Source organism: Artemia franciscana, chromosome 10 (genome assembly GCF_032884065.1).
Source record: "Artemia franciscana chromosome 10, ASM3288406v1, whole genome shotgun sequence".
NCBI lineage: Eukaryota > Metazoa > Arthropoda > Branchiopoda > Anostraca > Artemiidae > Artemia > Artemia franciscana.
The window spans coordinates 42,081,106-42,100,696 of record NC_088872.1 but is presented as its reverse complement, the minus strand read 5'-3'; the positions used below and the strand labels follow the sequence as shown (position 1 = coordinate 42,100,696).

General features: G+C 34.9%; 1 protein-coding gene across 1 annotated transcript in view; it reads left to right on the top strand.

Annotated features, from left to right (window-relative positions):
* LOC136032203 (neuralized-like protein 4) overlaps positions 1 to 19,591 on the top strand; it is a 56,219-nt gene that overhangs the window by 8,027 nt on the left and 28,601 nt on the right. The window contains exons 3-6 of the mRNA XM_065712409.1: positions 3,427 to 3,911; positions 6,199 to 6,397; positions 12,765 to 12,989; positions 17,880 to 17,970. Coding sequence (XP_065568481.1) covers positions 3,427 to 3,911; positions 6,199 to 6,397; positions 12,765 to 12,989; positions 17,880 to 17,970 — 1,000 coding nt within the window. The remainder of the gene's footprint in view (positions 1 to 3,426; positions 3,912 to 6,198; positions 6,398 to 12,764; positions 12,990 to 17,879; positions 17,971 to 19,591) is intronic.

The window sequence follows — 19,591 nt, the reverse complement described above, 5'->3', positions numbered from 1 at the left end:
AATAACAGGCACATCCATATTCATTTTTTTTTCTTTGATTTTAATTTAACACTTCCTACTCAAAGACTGTGCTCGAATATATACGAGCGAACTGAGACTCTCACAATTCCCTATTATTTATGTTATTGGGGAAAAAAAAATGCAATTTTGATGAAAAATAGTTCATTTAATTTTTGTAACTATAATAAATACAATTTTACAACTTTTTGTACTATTTTAAATTTTTGATTTTTGCATGTTTCTACATGAATTTTGAAACTATATATTTTTGTCTGTATATATGTATAGATAAGATTAGATTTATTGTAAAAAGTCTGCGGGTCATAGCAACACAGAATACAATCTACAAACAAAGCTCAGAAACAAGACACAACTTCAGAAAAAAAATGCCAAGGTTCCAAATATTAACCAACAAATCATAAAAACCCTTACAATCTATCCCCTCAAACATGATTACCTATGTTTAATCCCTAAACGAAGAAACTTGCACAATTGTTTAATAGCACATGCGTTCCTCTCAGCCATCTACTCGATTATCCAGCATTCCCTCCCAAGCACAGGTCCAAAACATTCATTCCGCAACTCAGACGGCTCTTCACACTCGAATACAAAATGAAATAAGTTTTCATTCACACATCCACACATAGGGCAAAAGTAGGGCCAGCCGCCTGCCTAAACTTTCCCTAAAATTTCCTTCTCTCACCTAAATTCAAACTATCCCCTCTTACCAACAACAAATTCTTCGAATCCTCTTTATTCAACCCAATAAATCTCCTCCCCTCAACAATCTTTAGCTCGGGAGTAGAACCTCAAAGACATAGATTGGTCCTTATGAGCTTGTCACTCTTGGATTTCTTGATCATTTAGGGTTCACTCGACTTCCTTCTATACTGAAACGCTTTCACCCATTGGGCATTTTCCTTCATTTCACATCTCCGAAAGGCCACAAAGGTCCAGTATTTTTTGACTTGATTTGGCCACGAATCACGTCCAACGTCCTTGAAGCTCTCCAAATAAGCTGCCTTAAGAAGCCGAACTCTAGGTAGCCTAATTATTTTTTCCCAGAGTTTCACCAATCTAATTTTCTAATTAATTTATCATTAAAAACATTTATTTGTCTTTCTTTTTTATTTATATGAGGTTGCCAGGAAACTCATAATCATAAATAGGGTCGTGAATGAAAAAAAGCTTAAGAAGCCCTGTTTAAAATCAATACGTTTTCAATAAGCTCAAAGAAAACACCAGTAGAAAAATCGATCAGCGTCTTTGTACAGATTGGATATACTTTGGGAATAAAAAAAGCGTTGTTCTCATTGGTTCTAATGTGGAATACATGGTTGGATCTTATTTGTCATATTTATAACCCTGTTGAAGTTTTTACATAAGATTTTTCAGTGAGGTGCAGCCACAGTTGTTAATCCCTTAACGTTCAATATAACTATTGATTTTGTTTTCTTTTCTTCTCTTGCATTTGTAACCTGTGCATGAGGAAGCAGAACAAATTAGTTTGGAAATTAATATTTGCATTACTTGAATCTTCTCTTATATTCCTGACTTGCTGATACAACCTACACAAGCATCATTGTTGTATTCTATAAAGCAAATCTAACTACGAACTAATTGTTTTAATGTTTGCTGTTCAGCACAAACAGAAAACTCTACATACTTGATTACAAAAATTTGAGAGTTAAAATTTAAAGTTTGATGAAAAACAGTAAAGTATATTCAATAAATTATTTAGTCAATTACATTGTATTCCAATTCTAATACTATACTGCTATTACTAACAACTCACTGCAACACCAAGCCGGCTAAGGTCAACACAGCTTTACATTCATTCTCCACCTCAATTATTCAAAGCTTCACTCTTTGACTGCTCCCATGAACTTTCTGTTTCCTTTAAATCCTTCCTTATGACCTTTTCCTACTACTTTCGAGGATGACCCGCTTTTTTGGCCCACATAGATGGCCAAAGGAGCCGAAACCTTTGGCATAATTTCATCCTTCGTCCGTGAAACTTGTCTTAGCCACCTCAACCTTTTTTCCTATAGCCCAGAAAGTGGGAATAAACCGCGTTTTTTGAACAGATTGTTGTTTGACATACAGTCAGTCAAAATGGGTACCTTAAACCATTCATGGAAATTTCCTCTGGAAAATATTTAATGAATATTTCTCTACCTTTCCAAGTACTCCAGTTTCAGAACTTGACCTCTGTCATTGCCGTAGCTTCCAAAACATAAGTGTTGGTTTTTAGACTTATCTTTCTATTCTTCAAAGCTTTTTTCGATCGAGAAAAACACCTTGGGTTTGCCTACTCTGCTTTTAACATCTTCACTGCATCTACCATCTTTACAAATAGTACTACCTAGGTAAGCCGAGCTATTCACTTGATCGATTTTCTTGTTAGCCTGTATCACCTTTTTATCTTCTTTATTCCCAGTTTAAGCGACTTATAATGCGTTCGAACATCCCAAGACTGCTTATTCGACATACCTGATGACTTATTTTTAGTGTTTCACAAGACGTAAATGACCTCAGAAGCTAGTAGGATTACTACTTGAAATGGTCTGGACTAGTTGTCAGATCAGTTACACATGATAACCCTAGAAAATGCAGGATAACTGAGAATAAGTAACGTCATGTATAAACAAAAGAATTCAATCTTTTCAAAATGGGGAAAATATGTAAAATTACTTGCAGAGAACAATAACGGATAGCAATTGTGAAATATGGCACACCTTCTGGGGGGTTTTAAATAAGCTATGTTTACAGTGGAATACACATGATTAATATTGTTAATCGCATAGTTGCCTATAGTGCTTCAGTTTGACAAGTTACCAGATAAGTATTTGTCATTATTTTTTGCCGGTTACATCCGGGGAGGTTACTATTAAGTGGATAAGCCAGACGAGGGATGCTCGAACGCACTCTTAGTCTTCTTCAAATTAATTTCCAAACCCATTCTTGCATCCTGAACTCTCAAAACCTTCAAAAACTCATTGAGACAAATGGAAGCTCCTTGATACGAAAAAAATATCCCACTCAGTTTTAGTTCGTATTGTTGCTTGTTTTGTACATGTTGTAGGTAGTTTGGATGCATAAAGTTTCCCTCTGATGCTACAAATTAGGGTCCGACCGATATGGATTATAGGGTCCCGATACCGATGTATCGGTAGCGTGCTGATACGATACGATATAATTTGCCGATAAATTCCCCTCAGGGAAAAAAATACACCCATTGTGGAGTAAAACACAGTGAATGAATGTCACAAATTTTGACATTTTTTTTTGTTCTTGCCACCTTTTATCCAAAAACGTATTCCCCTACCCCCACTCCACCATATTACTGTTTTGGTGTTCGCCCTCCCCGCCCGAAAAATTTTCAGCGTGCCCTTATGTTATGTTAATATAAATTAATTATTTCAGGCTCCTCTGTTCTCCATAATGGAAGACCGGTCTTACAATCATACGGGATTGATCTAGATAATCTAGAAGAAGGTGATAGGGTGGGAGTCATGCGTACCCGAGAAGGTGACCTTGTCTTCTACGTTAATAGCTGCTCACAAGGCGTTGCGGCTTCTAATATTCCAAGTAATCTCTACGTTGTACTTGATCTTTATGGTAAATGCTCTCAAATAGCCATAGTTACTGACAGGGAACAAGCAGGCTCATCTTTTTTTGCACCACCAAGCACAGATTCCAATCAAATACATGAAGCATCAACTAGTCAAGGACCAAGATTGAGGGATAAGTTAAGATTCCATACACGTTGCGGATCTCTTGTCAAGTTGTCTGCCAATAGAAGGACTGGTGAAAGGCTTAAACCATCGGATGAATTCAATAATGGAATTGTGATGACTCATCGCCCACTTAAGGATGATGAACTTTTTGAAATAAGGATTGATAGGCTGGTAAGTTGCTTTATTCTGACCTTTAGCTTACCATATTTTCAGTTTGTGGCGTTGTAATGGACATTTTTTTCTATTGGTGCTGTTCTAATTCGATTACGGTGTTGATCAAGATTCAGCTTTAGTAATATTATCTTGCAGTATCCATGGAGTTGTGTTTCATACTTCCAAATAAAGCCTGTAATGTCTGAATACAATCAGGAGATATCAATGTACAACAAAATTGTTCGTAATAATCGAGAGCTACTATTGACTGTTGTTCAGTTAGTGGCCAATGATCATATTACAATGCGACATGTGTTTTCTTTTATAAATTTTTTTGTTTGTCTTGAATTTGATTTTCAGTTTTGGGATTTCGCCTTTTCGTGGACTCTCATGGGAAGGTTTTTATTTTATTATGTTTTGTTTCTTCTCCTTTCGTAAATATTTTCTGTTTATGCAGTGTTATCCTCCAAAACTACTTGAGGTACGATCCCATGGTAAGCTAGACTCTGGGATATAAGAAAATGAATTAAGTAATTGGTGCTGGGACCTCAAGAGATGTTCCAACAGCTATGAGCCATGGGTCACAGTTGTAGAGCAAGACAAACGATAATGTCTATCGGATTGGATTTGAGCCCTCTGAAGATGTATATAATTTCTTAGACCCTGTCGTGTCATTTACTGAATCTAACAAGTGAAAATAGTGAGATACCGGGTGTAAAATTTAAAATAAACAGTGGACAAAATAAAATACAAAAAACGTAACGACCTTTAAATGATAAAGAAATGTGAATATTTTGACTTCACGTCTGGGAGCCTTTATCAACAGAAAAAAAATGAATGAAGCTAAATTAGACACAGTATATAAAGAAAAGGAAAACAAAAATAAAACTCACATCTTAATAACGTCCAATATCCAATATTGGAAGTTATTAAGAAATGAGTTTTATTTATTGCTTTGTTTTGTTTTTATTTTCCATTTTTCCTTTTCTTTGTATATTGTGTTTAATTTAGCTTGATTCATTTTGTTTTTCGTGTATAAAGGCTTCCGGATGTGAAGTTGAAATATTCGGATTTCTTTCTTATTTAGTCTGTTGCCTTTTTTGTCCACTGCTTCGTTTGAAATATTATACCCGTTTTCTCTATATTTTTGTTTGTTAAGTTCTAAAGGTGTTTCGAAGTCATAGCTGCTCATCTCTACCAAACTTAAAATAAATCCATTAGATTCTTTTATGGATGTGAATAACAAGAATGTAATCAGTCTCTCACAGAGGCTCGATTAGGCATATACACGCAAGACCATAGCTGTAACTTTTCACCGAATTATTATTGGATAAATTCTACTAGCCTGTCGAGTAATCAGGCGGATAAAAACTTATCTTGTCGAATAAAGTTAAATAAAGTGTAGACCATGAAATAGAAATTGTAAGCTTAGCTCTTTTCCCCTTCTTGACAGAGGTTGAAACGACCCTGGCTTCTGAAAAGGCATGTTGGGTCCTTAAAAGGGACACTAGAACGTCCAATTTATGACGACGCCTTCCGTATGAAGGATAGGAAAGAAAGGATAATGATTGAGAGGCACTTGGCTCTTTACTTAGCCAAGACTAGTTCGCTGCCTCTGAAAGCAGCACAATATGTTTCCATAAATATGCAGTCCTCCCCTTGAAGGCTCCGAGTGTTCCTAACAGTTTGCTTTGGTATTGAAGTTCTATTTAAAGTTATTTCTGCAAAGTCTGTAATTGTGAAGCAGAGATCTCTGGCATTGTCTGTTACTCCTTTGCCCGTGATTCCGGAATAGACCAATCAATTCGAGACCTGCCTTGAATATTGAACCAGGTTCTTTACATGTCGTCTTTACTTTTTCCAGTGAGCAAGGAGTTTGCAATTCCACGCCTATTTGGGAAGAACGTTTTCTGGCCTCCGACGAACATGGTCAAACTAAATCAGGCAATTTTTTTATATATGCACATTTGGTGACAGTGTAGTGGAATTCCGGTGTTACTGACTATATTTCCTCTACTTGAGACCTGTTGGTTAAATGTATTACTGCGATGTGTGACAATGTATTATGTCTAAAACGTAACCAAAATTTTTATTTTAGGGTTTATGCAACATTCTTGACAATAGCTTTCACCTTAGTTCACTTCAATAGTGTTGTTTTATCTTGTTTTCTTTTCTTCATAATAGAAAAATAATGGTTTGTTTTTTATATAAGCTTGGAGGTTTCCAAACGCGAAATATTTGGGGTACCGTCTTAATGTTGTTGTTTTACTGTTTTTTTTATTTACGTTTTTGTTTTACGCTGCAGGTTGACAAATGGTCAGGGAGTATCGAAGTTGGTGTGACGACACACGATCCTTCAACTCTCAGTTTTCCAGCTACAATGACGAACCTCCGGTCAGGGACTATAATGATGTCTGGCTGTGGCATTCTGACTAATGGACGCGGAATACGGCATGAATATGGTCAGATGAACTTGGATGAACTCAAGGAAGGGGATAGAATCGGTAATTGTTTTGTCTTCTGTCAATATAGATTAATGACATACCTTAAATTGCCTTTTTATTGTTTGTCCAAATATTATAGTAGGGACACCATTTTTATTATAGAAGCTTCCGTAATAACATATTCTTCAAGTAGTTATATCTAACGTGGTCAGGAGGCGTAGTGGTTAGAAGGAAATTTCAGAAAATGTTAAAATATAAACCATTGGTTGGATTTACAACGTTAGAGAACAGCACCAACGCAAAAATCTTTTAATGTGAGCAAACCAAACCCAGTGGTTGAGGGTCCTGATTCTGTCCCATATTATAAAGTCTGAAGGATTGTTAAAATTTGCGCTTCTGGGATACTGTGTGGCTAATTAATATATGTGTATTATCTTCTCACAACTGACCCCCTCTCAAATAAAAATCCATATGGAACAAAAATAATATTTAAAAATTTCATTATAAGTGTTTAGAGGAGCTCAAATATTACTCATTAGTGGTTTAATATGAGTTAAGAAAACTATTTATAAAAGGAAAAAACTATTTTCCTATTGAATGTCCTGACAAGGATAGACGGGGTATAAAAAGTTAGAGCTGTTTCGGTGCTGTGAGATGGATTAGGATCTCCGCTCCATCATAAAGCTCCTTTCTCCATTCCTATCCCTGACAGGGAAGTCCTACTTGCGTGGCCTCATAGTGGCATCAAGTTTGACCTTTCAAGAGTTTTTCCCAAGGGCTGCTGGGTGACCTTAAGGATTGGCGCCCCTCGGGAAAATTATTGCCTAGTACACGACAGAGCTTTTGCACTGGATTCTTCTGGGTTTGGTGTGTTTTGGTGGACTTCTTTGAGTTGAAGAATCTGTTCCTAGCTAAGTTACCTCTTGTGCGTTGCCTACCCGTAGTAGTATAATGTTTGTAAGCATGAATGTATAAATAGTTGGAGCTAATAGGCTTGAGATTGCTTGTGCAGGATTTAGATTCTTGTTAATAGAAGAGCATCAGCAAGTGTCGAAAACCATATTGTGACCAAGGTGGGCCTGGGATTGCACAAAGCCTCCATTTATCTGGAGGTCCCAGGGACTTCTTGCGTGCCGGTTCTAAACTGGGTTATGTGCTTCCTGTATACTTAAAAAGATGTGCTAGTCCCCATCCTGTATTGGTTCTGGGACCACTGCTTTTCCTGGGACCATAATAATTTCAATGATTTAAAGAATATGAAAATCGCAACTTGGAACATCACAACGTTAAAAAATAACTTTCATATCGATATTCTGACTGAAAAATTTAGACTTTTTGAACTGAACTTATTAGGAGTTTCAGAAAATCGCATCCCAAGGGCAGAATAAAATGGAATTACGTGATATATAATTTATTTACTAAGGTGGGAAAGATAGGGTGGTTAGGCAGGGAACAGGGCCCGTGATGAATAGAGAGCCTGCTAAGGCATATTTAGGGTTGGGAAGCATTAATGATAGAATCCTAGTTGCTCTTATTATGACTAAAAATTGCAGGGTATCAGTTATAGTAGTATATTCCCTTGTGGAACCGACTGATGGAAATAGTAGTAACTTAAATGCGTCTTACTTACAGATACAGGAAAAATATATAGGATCTTAGGTAGAAATAAGGTATTTTTACAAGGGGTTTTAATTCCCTGTTTGGTAGAAATAGGGAATGATAGTATCTTAACCTTGGTAAATGTTGGTATAGGAAAAGAAAACAGTAATGGTGACAGACTGTTGCCATTACTTTGTAAGTAAAACAATCTAGTTATAACTAATACTGTATTTGGTCATAAGTTACCATGGTATTCACATTATAGAAAGACAGCTAACCTTATTGATTGTTATTGTAAACCGAAGATTGGCTGGATCGATACAAGATACTAGGGTACATAGGAGTGTTGTTATTGATGTTAAAAGTAAAGATCACCATCTATTATTGTCTTCGGTTAATCTAAAGCTGTAATATAGGAAGTGTAATTACCTTCCAGGAACATTTACAGTTATTAGGCTGATAGGAACAGGTATGGGCTGATAGACTCCAAAATAAAAATTTAAAAGGAAATTTCCGGGAACCGTTAAAAACTAAACTGGACAGTCCAAAATTTGACAATGTAGAAGATGGGTGGAATAATTATAGGAAAATAGTTTGTGAAGTTACTGATATTGTCTTGTGGAAAAAAGCTAAAAACACAGTTATGAACATTAGTGAATCTGCTTTATGCTTAATAAAGAGGAAGAGGAGATTGTACAGGAATTATTTGACTGATAGATTATATGAAAATGAAATGAATGTAAAGGAAGTGTAGAAAGCCCAAAAATATGAATTAAGGAGCTGAGAAATGGAGGCTATGGATAAGATTGCTGAATATCTGGAAGATGCAGCCAGATGGCGTAATAGTAAAATATTGTACTGGCACGTTAATAAATTGAGAGGGAATAGTCAATCTGGACTTGTTGCAGTTAAATATTAAGAACGGAGCCACAATCAGTGATAAGGAAAGAGGAGGGATTTGTGACAGTACGCTATTATAAATATTAAAAAAAAAATTAAGGCCCAGGTAATGGTACTATGGTAAACCAGTTTTTTTTAAGTATGGTTGTTATGAAGTTAGAGATAAATTTCTGAAAATTATGAATATGATTTTTAAAAAAGGAGAAGTGCTTAGCTAATTAAGGAAAACTTTTTTTCAAAACCCACTATGAGAAAGATGGTAATAGTGATTGTGGTAGAGGTATTAGCTTAGTTTCTGTAGGAAGCAAATTTTCATAGTATGATGATACTTTTTAGACTTACAGAAGCTGTAAATAAAGTTTTAAGAAAATAACATTATGGTTTTAGGAAGGGAGAGGATGTGTCGATCAAATTTTCACTCTTAGATTGATAATTGATAATTGAGTGAGTCATCAAACCCCTTTGGTCCTCATTTTTATAGATTGTGAGCATGGGTTTAATCCAGCTAATAGAATAACTTTAAGCAAAGGTCTAATCTTTGCATAGTGTGCCAGATAAATAGATTGAAATGATTAGTTCTATGTACGAGAATAATATTACTGCAGTTATGGTAAGAAATGACTTTAGTAACTGGTTTCCTATTAAATCAGGATTTAAGTAGGGTTACATTCTGTCCCTGTTCATATGGATAATTTGGATGGACTTTGTCATAAGGAGCACAGCAAAGGCAGTGAGAGAACATGGAATCAATTGTGAAAGTAAAACCTTCCTAGACTTAGATTATGCTGATGATTTTAGCATACTAGATGAAGGTGTTTGCAAAAGAAATGAACTATTAGAGGTTTCGCAAGTTCAGGGTGCGAGAATATGTTTAAAAATTGATCATTAAGAAGACTAAGTTGCTATGACTTGGAATAAGTGAAGGTGAAAAGGTAATGCTGGAAAGCAAGAAGATTGATCTAATGGACAGCTTCACTTACCTAAGAAGTATTATTAGTAAAGACGGAGGGTGCAGTGAAGATGTTAAAAGTAGAATAGCCAAGGCCCAGGGTGTTTTTTCACAGTTGGAAAAGGTTTGGATGAATAGGAATTTAAGTCTTTCCAAAAAATTAGAGCTGCTATCGAGTCTAATTTTTCTAATTTTTTTTCATTTTTTAGTTCTAATTTTTGGATTTTGTGCAAATCGCGGATATTGGCGAATGACTTGCTTTATGGTTGTTAGGTATTTTGTTTTAATTCTGACAATTTTTGGTTGCTATTGAATTTTATTTATATTTTAATTTTTGGTTTTTCATTGGTTTCTTTTTTTCACATTGACTTTTCGCGTTTATTTTTTTTAGTTTTTTCTTCGGCATTTTCCATGAATATTTTTTTTTGGTCGCACTGATGAAGAGTGGCGGTTGTCCTCTCGAAATATTCGCTTAGTGTGTTTTTCAGTATTTTCGTTTGGCCTTAAAATCCCATTTTGATCGTTTTCTTTCTTTATATTGATGGTTAGCCTGGCATTTTCTGCATTATATGCATTTGCTTGAAACAGCTGCTGGTACCCTATGTTTAGGATCTTAAAGCCAGACTACGTCATCCATGAAATCTAAATCGAAAAGTTCCTTATTGCCTGCTTCTACGCCATATCCAGAGTTTTGTCTTAACATGTAGTCCATGATAGCTACAAAAAGAAATGGGGAAAGTACATATCCTTGAGGGACATCAGACCATATGCGCCCATAAACTAAATTTTAGAGGGGGGAGGGTTACCTGGTCTAATTGACACTTCCAATGCTGTATAATATAAATGTCAAAACTAAATATAAAAAAATGGCAGCATCATTCAATTAGGAGGGGTTGGTGCCCCCTCTTGTTCTCCCCCTTATGGGTGCCCATGCACCATACATTGTCTTGAAAAATCTGGTTGTGCCATTCTTGGTCTTAGCACAGTACTCAGCGTCTTCATACAGTGGTATAATCATGGTCACCAATTTTTCTGGCACGTCATAATGCTTGAAGACTCCGCAAGCATTCTCGGTCAACTGATTCAAATGCCTTTTTGATGTCAATAATTAGTAGATACAGCTTCTTGTTCCATTCCTTTGATTTTTCGACAAGCATTCTAATTACGAAAATTATATCAGAGCACGATCTATCGGCTTCAAAACTATGCTGCTCTTCTTGCAAATAGGTATCTAGTGCATCTTGTACCGGTGCCCTATAATAGAAGCCAATAGTTTGCACGGCACTGGCATAAGCTTTATACCTCTCAAACTATCACACAACATTGCGTCTTATAAAGGTGTTTCATTAAAGTTTTCCTAAAATTAGTAGATACTTCTCCTTTTCAGAAAGTCGTCTTCGACTGTATATTACCTCGAAGTTCGTAACTGCCATATTTCAAAATTCATTTACCATGCTATCAGCACTGGACCCATTAATATTCTTCAATCCTTTTGGTATCGTCACTAACTCTCTGCTTTTAAAATAAAATATTTCTTTGGATCTAAATTTTCGAAATTGTTTCTGTTCTTTTCTCATTCTTTCCTATATTTCATTAATGTTAAACCGATTTTCAAAAATTTTTCCCATCTCTCTGTAACACTTTCATTATCACTAATTGAACCTTCTTGATTTCCCTTCTTTGTTCTTATTTTCGTAAGAACTATCACTCAAAAATTTTATTACAAACCCCTTCTTTCTTCTACCAAATTTGAAGCAAATTTGCTAATATTTCTAGCATATATACACTCCTCGTTGCCATAATAGCACACAGCTATAAGCGGACGTCACACGGCAAGGAAATATAGGACATAAAAATGGAATTTAGGATCTTATCTAAGTTTCGTCTCTAAAATGTCTTCTGCTACTTTGCAAACAATTTTCCTAAAGTTATTCCATCCATCTTTTACGTTGTCAAGTTCTGGACTTTACAGTTTCATATCCAACTGTTGTTGAAGAGCTCCTACCAAATTATCATCTTGGAGTGTATGGAGTGTACCAACGTCATAAACACCAGGGAGGTAGTTACCATTCCTGTAGTTTACCTTGTAAGTATTCTAGACACTAGTAGATGCTGATCTTTACTTTTAGCATCACTAGCGGCTCTCCTATCCATCCTAGATTCTTTTATCGTTCGTACCTCTAAATATTGTACTACGGGGGAGAGGGAACCTATAATAATAAATAGCAGGGAAGAGTTTATCCATTCCTAAAAAACGAAAAAAATAGCAAAACACTGATGTGTTCTATGGATCAAAATCCCGTGCAATGTTGTGACGTCAAATGGCCATGATTCCCCAAGGGGTGCAACGTTTCAAGGCGAACTTGAAGCGTTGTTTGTAGTCACGGTTATGGTTAGGTAAAGTTGTGAAAGGTCCACCCCGATGCTACTATGAGACCACTTAAGAGCCTCAGCTTATCAAATCTATATGTGCTTGCTCGCCATATGGTAATTTGAGGGAGTGTTGATGATCTAGGAAGATGGTGTAGGTTGTTAAAAACTGAAATTTCGCCAGAATCAGGATGAGCAAGCGTTTATCATATTTCTGTAATCCTAAGTGTTGAAAGTATATCTTACTTTTTGAATTTTTCTTAACTTATTAATGGTGATGAATAATCGATCTTAATCCTCCATATAAAATATAAATCTGAACAAAGCTATGAAATCCTTCGCACATTTATCTCAACACCTTTGTTCACGTGTAATAATGGACTACTTAGTGCAGAATTGTATTTTAAGGAACTTCTTATTTTGGAAATGACCATTTCATAAGTCTATCCGTAAATAAATATCAGATTATGAAAGAGGGAGGGGCAGATCCCCCTACAGAAAAAATGGCTATTTTCTTGAAAATAAGCGTTTTGCCAATAGTAATCTCTTTGGTTTTTTCTTTATTCTAATTTTCCTGAGCACTTCTACATTTCAACTTCTATTTTTCAGGAATGATAAGAAAATCCAATGCTGAACTCCACTATTATATAAATGGTGTTGACCAAGGAGTTGCATCAAACAAGGTCCCTGCACGAGTGTGGGGTGTTGTCGATCTCTATGGTATGACAGTACGTGTCACGATTGTTGATCCGGATAACAGAGACGAGAAAAATATGTCCTTGAGAAGAAACACACCATTGGCTTTTTTGGATATGCAATCACCAATTACGGAGGGTATATATTTCTGATTTTTTTTATTTCGTTTATTTATTTATGAACAAACCTTTGCCTCCATTTACTTAAAAATAGATGCATGTAAGCCCATATTAATAGGGTAGTTGGGAGGGGTTCATGTGGGCCTACTTTGGGGAGGGGAAACCCTTGGCCCACTCCATCTCTTGGAAATAACGATTTTTCATTTTTGAAAAGTTATTGTTCTGTATAATGCAGCTCTTTCGGATGAACCTATAGTCCAAATTATGACCCTGGAAAGTTTATTCAGACTACCTTCAGTAGTTCCCTACTTAAAAGGCTTGACGGATTATGTACAAATCGATGCATTACCTGTTAAACTTGGTAAGTTTGAATCTAAACAATGTCAGAAGAAACTAACTTGTGAATTTTTTTTTTTTTAATTTATGAAAGGTCTTCATAAAATCCCTTACAATAAATCTTTTATAAGATCCCATTTTCTTACCGGGCGCCAAAGTTTTTATGTACCGGATATTATGCAGCATATAATCGACCAGTCTAAGAAGACAGTTTTGGCTGCACATATTTTATCTCATTTGCTCATGATATCCTCAACCAAAGTAAGACTACTGAGAGTATTTCTGAAATTTTTTCACGCTTATCTAATAAGTACTATAATCTCGGCTTAGAATTCAATTCAGAAAAAAACATAAATTTTCTTTTTATTTGCATTGCCGATTGTTTATCACAGGCTATATCCCTTGGTACCTCAATTAAAATGACCGTTGATGGCATCTCATACCTTAGCTACCCCTTCCCTATCGACACTTTTGTTTGCCAAACTCGCTGTTTTTTATCCTTCATATTTCTCGCCCAATATCTGCCCCCTATGCCTCAATTGTTTCCGTTTCGCTTCTAGTTTGAGCGATTTTGCTGGGTGATAATGATGCCGATTTCGGGTATGATAATAAGCGCATTTTCCTCTACCGATTGATATAAAAAAATGATCTTGTTTTTAAGTCATTTGTAAATCAATGTGTTAGACATTTCTTACACATGGAAATTACACCCCCTGGAAAATACCCCCCCCCCCCCCCCTCAGAAAATCCCTTCCGTTGTAAATACTCGCCCCTCCTTTGTGCAAAATAAGGCTTTCCAAATTTGAGAATTTTATTCGAGTTTTTTTATGTTTTTTTCCATAGGGCGAAGGAATTTTGTTACTTGTGTATTATACGCCACTCACTCAAGTTTACGCTGTGTAAAACTCGAGAACAAAGCGGTTTCTTTGTTAGTTTCTTTCAGTATAGCGCGGGACAAGACAAAGACAAGTGAAAGAATGGATTGGAACTATATAATTGGGGCTATATATTTGCACATAAGGGGGGGTGTGTGTAAAGTATTTGGACGGCTTGAAGTCAGAAAGCAATTTTACTTAATAATATGCAGAATTACTGTACCTAACACATTTTGCATGGAGACCCGCTATACATTATCCCCCCCCCTTAATGCGCAAATATATAGCCCAAATTTGTTTCTAAAGTAACGAAGAAACCGGTTTGTTCTCGAGTTTTACACATCGTAAACTTGAGTGGGTGACGTATGATATGCAAGTACCAGAATTTTTCATGGAGAGAGAGCTGGATTTCCGGTATTATTTAAAAACCATCAGAAATATAAATTAAAAAAAACAGTTTTTTTTAACTGAAAGTAAGGAGCAACGTCAAAGCTTAAAACGAACATAAATTATTACGTATATGAAAGGAGTTGCCCCTTTCATAAGACCTTGCTCTTTTCCCTAAAGTTTTGACCTTTTGTCCTAATTGTTTAAGAACGATTCCTGGAACACAATGGCCGTTTAATTAGAACAATAAGCTTTGTTATAAGGACAATAACAATAAGCGAGGTCTTGAGGAGGAGGTAACCCCTTTTATATACGTAATAATTTCTGTTCGTTTTAAGGTTTGAGGTTGCTCCTTATTTTCATTTGAAAAACTTGTTGTTGTTTTTTATTTAGTTACTTACAGATAGTATTTGTTAATGGGAAATATACGGAACTAGTTTTAAGAAAAGTAAAGAGCATCATTAAACCAAAAGGAACAGAAATAAAGTCAAAAAATCTACAAAATAAAAGTTTTGGAGTCTAATAGAAATAAAAGCAAGTATATATAAAATATTTTTTTCTATGGAAAAGATTATGTCAATAAAAAATGAACAGAAATTAATTAAAAAACTTTTTCTACCAATCAAGTTTGTCAAAGAATAGTAAAGAGCCTGGTTAAGCCAAAAATGTGTAGAAATAAATTCAGATAATTTTCTAAGCGTCACACTACCACAAATCACCATTAATAAATGAATTAAACCCAAAACAAACGGAAATTATAGTATTTGTTCTTTTTGTTAGTAAAGTGCAAATTTTGTTCTGGTCTTGAGAAGACATGGGTGTTGTCAGCAATACTCCTTTTAATTTTTGCTCGTTTCGAGTTTGACTTGGCTATTTATTGTAATTTCTGTTGGTTTTTGTTTTCATTTATAGGTTATCAATTTTATTTTCTTTTAGTTTTGGGTTTCATTTATATAGTAATGGTGATTTGTGGTAGTTTTACACTTGGAAGATAAGATAATGAAACTCGTAGGATTTGACAACGCTTTCGTCCGTAAAAACTTAAACAATAAGGATTTGTTGGTTCCCAAAGCCAACTATCCTTTCAAAGGATAGCTAAACCTTCTTAAACTGTTTGGTGCCATATGTTTTAGCTTCATTTCGATGATTGTTCGTCTACATTTTTTTTTCTTCTTCAATTTTTTTAATTTGGCGCCCAGTATTGCCAAAAATTGCAGAAGTTCATATGGAAGTCTTTCAACAAAAATGGATTTGCGGTTTTTTTCTAAGTTTTTAAGATACTTTTGGTTGATGAATTCCTCTTTTTCCCGTTCCTTAGTACTTTTCAAAAAACTTAAAAAAAGAAACTCAAGATGACCTAGTCAAACTCAACAAAAATTAAAAGGAGTATTCCTGACAACACCCATGTCTTCTCAAAGACCAAAACATAATTTGCACTTTACTTAAAAAAAAACAAAAAACATGTACTATCAGTTTGATATACATATTCTGATATTATTCCTAAAATACTTTTTTATTTGTTCAAGTCAAAAAAGTGAAAACATTTAAAATATATTTTGTTTTCAGTAAAGTGCAAATTATGTTCTGGCCTTGGGGAGGTGTGCGGGTTGTCAGTGCTACTCGTGTTAATCTTTGCTTGTGTTGAGTTTGAATCGGTTATTTAGTGTAATTTCTGTTCGTTTTGGGTTTAATTCATTTATTAATGGTGATTTGTGGTAGTTTTACGCTTGGAAAATTATTTGAATTTATTTCTACTCATTTTCGGCTTAATGAGGCTCTTTACTATTCTTTGACAAACTTGTTTTGTGGAATTTTTTTAATTAATTTCTGTTCATTTTTATTAAGATAGTCTTTTTCATAGAAAAAATATATTTCATATCTTTTTGTTTGTTTTTCTATCAGCCTCTATCGTTTTCACTTTGAAGGTTATTTAATTTATTTTTGCTCATTTTTGGTTTAATAAGACTCTTTACTTTTCTTTAAAAAACCTGTTCCGTATGTTTCTCATTAACAAATACTATCTGTAAGTAATTAAATAAAAAAAACAAGTTTTCAGCTAAAACTAAGGAGCAACATCAAACCTTAAAACGAACAGAAATTGTTACTTACATGAAAGTGCTTTTCTCCTCCTCAAGACTTCGCTCTTTACGCCAAAGTTCTTTTTTTTATAGAACTTCTATGTTAATTTTTGTAATATCTGTTCGTTTTGGGTTTAATTCATTTATTGATGGTGATTTGTTGTAGTTTTACGCTTGGAAAATTATTTGGATTTATTTCTACTCATTTTTGGCTTAATGAGGCTCTTTACTATTCTTTGACAAGCTTGTTTTGTGGATTTTTTTTAATTAATTTCTGCTCATTTTTTATTGACATAGTCTTTTTCATAGAAAAAAAAAAATATGTTTAATGAGACTCTATACTTTTCTTAAAACTAGTTCCGTATATTTCCCTTTAACAAACACTATCTGTAAGTAACTAAATAAATAAAAAAAACAAAAAAAAAACAGTTTTTCAACTGAGAGTAAGGAGCAACATCAAACCTAAAACCGAACAAAAATTATTACGTATATGAAAGGGATTGCCTTCTTCTCAAGACCTCGCTATTTACGCTTAAGTTTTTTCATAGATTTTTCAAACAAAGCTTATTGTTCTAATTAAACGGCCAGCCACCCATTTCTGTATATTGATTTCTATATTTATGAATAAGTGTCTTGGAATTTTGGATGTTTATCTTCGGGCCATAACCAGTAAGTCCATTTGTGGGGTAGACTGCGGATGGACTTTTCAGAACAGGTTTAGTATAAAAGGGCAACCCACTTAATCTTAGCCCGCTCGGTCGATTGGCTCAACCGGTTTAATTTAGTTCTCAAAGTCCTCAAACGTTTCTGGTTTTTACAACTTTGATCTTTAGTATTAACACTCCTCGCTTAATTTTGTATGTTTTGTCTCGTTTAGTTATTTATATCGACCAAGAAATTTCTTCTCTAAATTTTACTGTCGACTAACTTTCTGCGAAATCTATTAAGGAAGAAAAAGTAACTGAAACCGCGCAAATAAAATATAAAATGCTTGCTGTTTTTTTTTTTGTTTTTTTTTTAAATACTGTAAAATGAGGCAGATGCCAAGGTTTCTATAAAGAACACTTTTTTAAAAAGCTTTTTTTCTTTCTTTTTTCTTTTTTTCCTTTGGTGCAACCTTGCACGCATGCATCTACAGTAGAAAAGCAGGCGCATACTTGTGGCCTTTCTCGTTCTGGCTTTTTTGCCTCAATCTGGCCGTTTTTTATTGGCTCTCTGTTTCTATAATTTCAGAAGCTGAACTCGAGGAGTCTTTGCTGTTTCATACAACTTGCGGGCTCCATGCTGCTGTTGTAAATGGTGGGAAAACAGCGCATAGACCCTAGTAAGTATACATATACTACTTGGCTGTTAATTTGATAAAGTCTAGCTGTCTTCTATTTATATGAAATAAAAAAAACTAATTTTTTTTTTTAGCTGAAAGTAAGGAGCGACATTAAAACTTAAAACGAACAGAAATTACTCCGTATATGAAATGGGTTGTCCCCTCCGCAATCCCTCGCTCTTTACGCTAAAGCTTTTAATTGTTTTAAAAAGTAGAATTGTGGCAAAGAGTCAAACTTAGCGTAAAGAGCGAGGGATTGCGGAGGGGACAACCCATTTCATATACGGAGTAATTTCTGTTCGTTTTAAGTTTTAATGTCGCTCCTTACTTTCAGCTAAAAAAATTAGTTTTTTTTATTTAATTTCTGAACGTTTTTGAATTAATGCATGTTTGGTTTTGGCTCTCCGCACATAAATTATTAAAATGAAATTTGTATATTAATTCTTTTTTTGGCTAAATGGTATTCTCTTAGTTTTGATCAGACGATTTTGAGAAATAAGGGGTGGAGAAGGAGGTCTAGTTGCCCTCCAATTTTTCAGTTACTTAAAAAGGCAACTAGAACTTTTAATTTTTAATGAATGTTTTTATTAGTAAAAAATATACGTAACTTAAGAATTAACTTACGTAACAAACTTTCATAATCTTATATTTTTATTATGTATACGAGGGGGTTTGTACCCTCGTTAATACCTCGCTCTTTACACTAAATTGTAAGTTTTGTCCCAATTCTTTAAGAATGACCCCTGAATCAGAAAGGCCGTAGAATAAATAGTTGAAATTACTAAAAATACTTTAGCATAAAGAGCGAGGTATTTATCTCCTCCTAGGTACCTCGCTCTCGATGCTAAAGTATTTTTAGAACCCCTCATATGCGTAATAATCTCTGTTCGTTTTAAGTTTCAATGCTACTCCTTCCTTTAATTTGAAAAAACGTTTTCATGTTTATTTCTCATTGTTTTCTTATAGTAATGATAGAAAATCCTGCGCCCTTTTCATTGAACTTTTCTTCCCCCATGACAGATTCCTCCAAGGAAAGATCCTCCAACGTAGCCCCCTCCCCTCAGCCCCACCCCCAAACAAAATAAACTCCCCCCTGAAAACGTCTGTACACTTCCCAATAACCATTACTATATGTAAACACTGATCAAAATTTGTAACTTGCAGCCCCTCCCCCAGGGATTGTGGGGGAGTAAGTCATCCCAAAAGACATAGTTATTATGGTTTTCGACTATGCTGAACAAAATGGCTATCTCAAAATTTTGATCCGTTGACTTTGGGAAAAAAAATGAGCATGGTAGGGGGCCTAGATGCCCTCCAATTTATTTGGTCACTTAAAAAGGGCACTAGAACTTTTCATTTCCGTTAGTATGAGCCCTCTTGCGACATTCTAGGACCACTTGGTTGATACGATGACCCCTAGCGAAAAAACAAACAAACAAACAAACAAATAAATAAACACGCACCCGTGATTTGTCTTCTGGCAGGAGCTTGAAACTTCTACAGTGGGGTTCTCTGATACGCTGAATCTGATGGTGTCATTTTCGTTAAGATTCTCCGACTTTTAGGGGGTGTTTCCCCCTATTTTCTTAAATAATGTAAATTTTCTTTACTTTTGATGGGT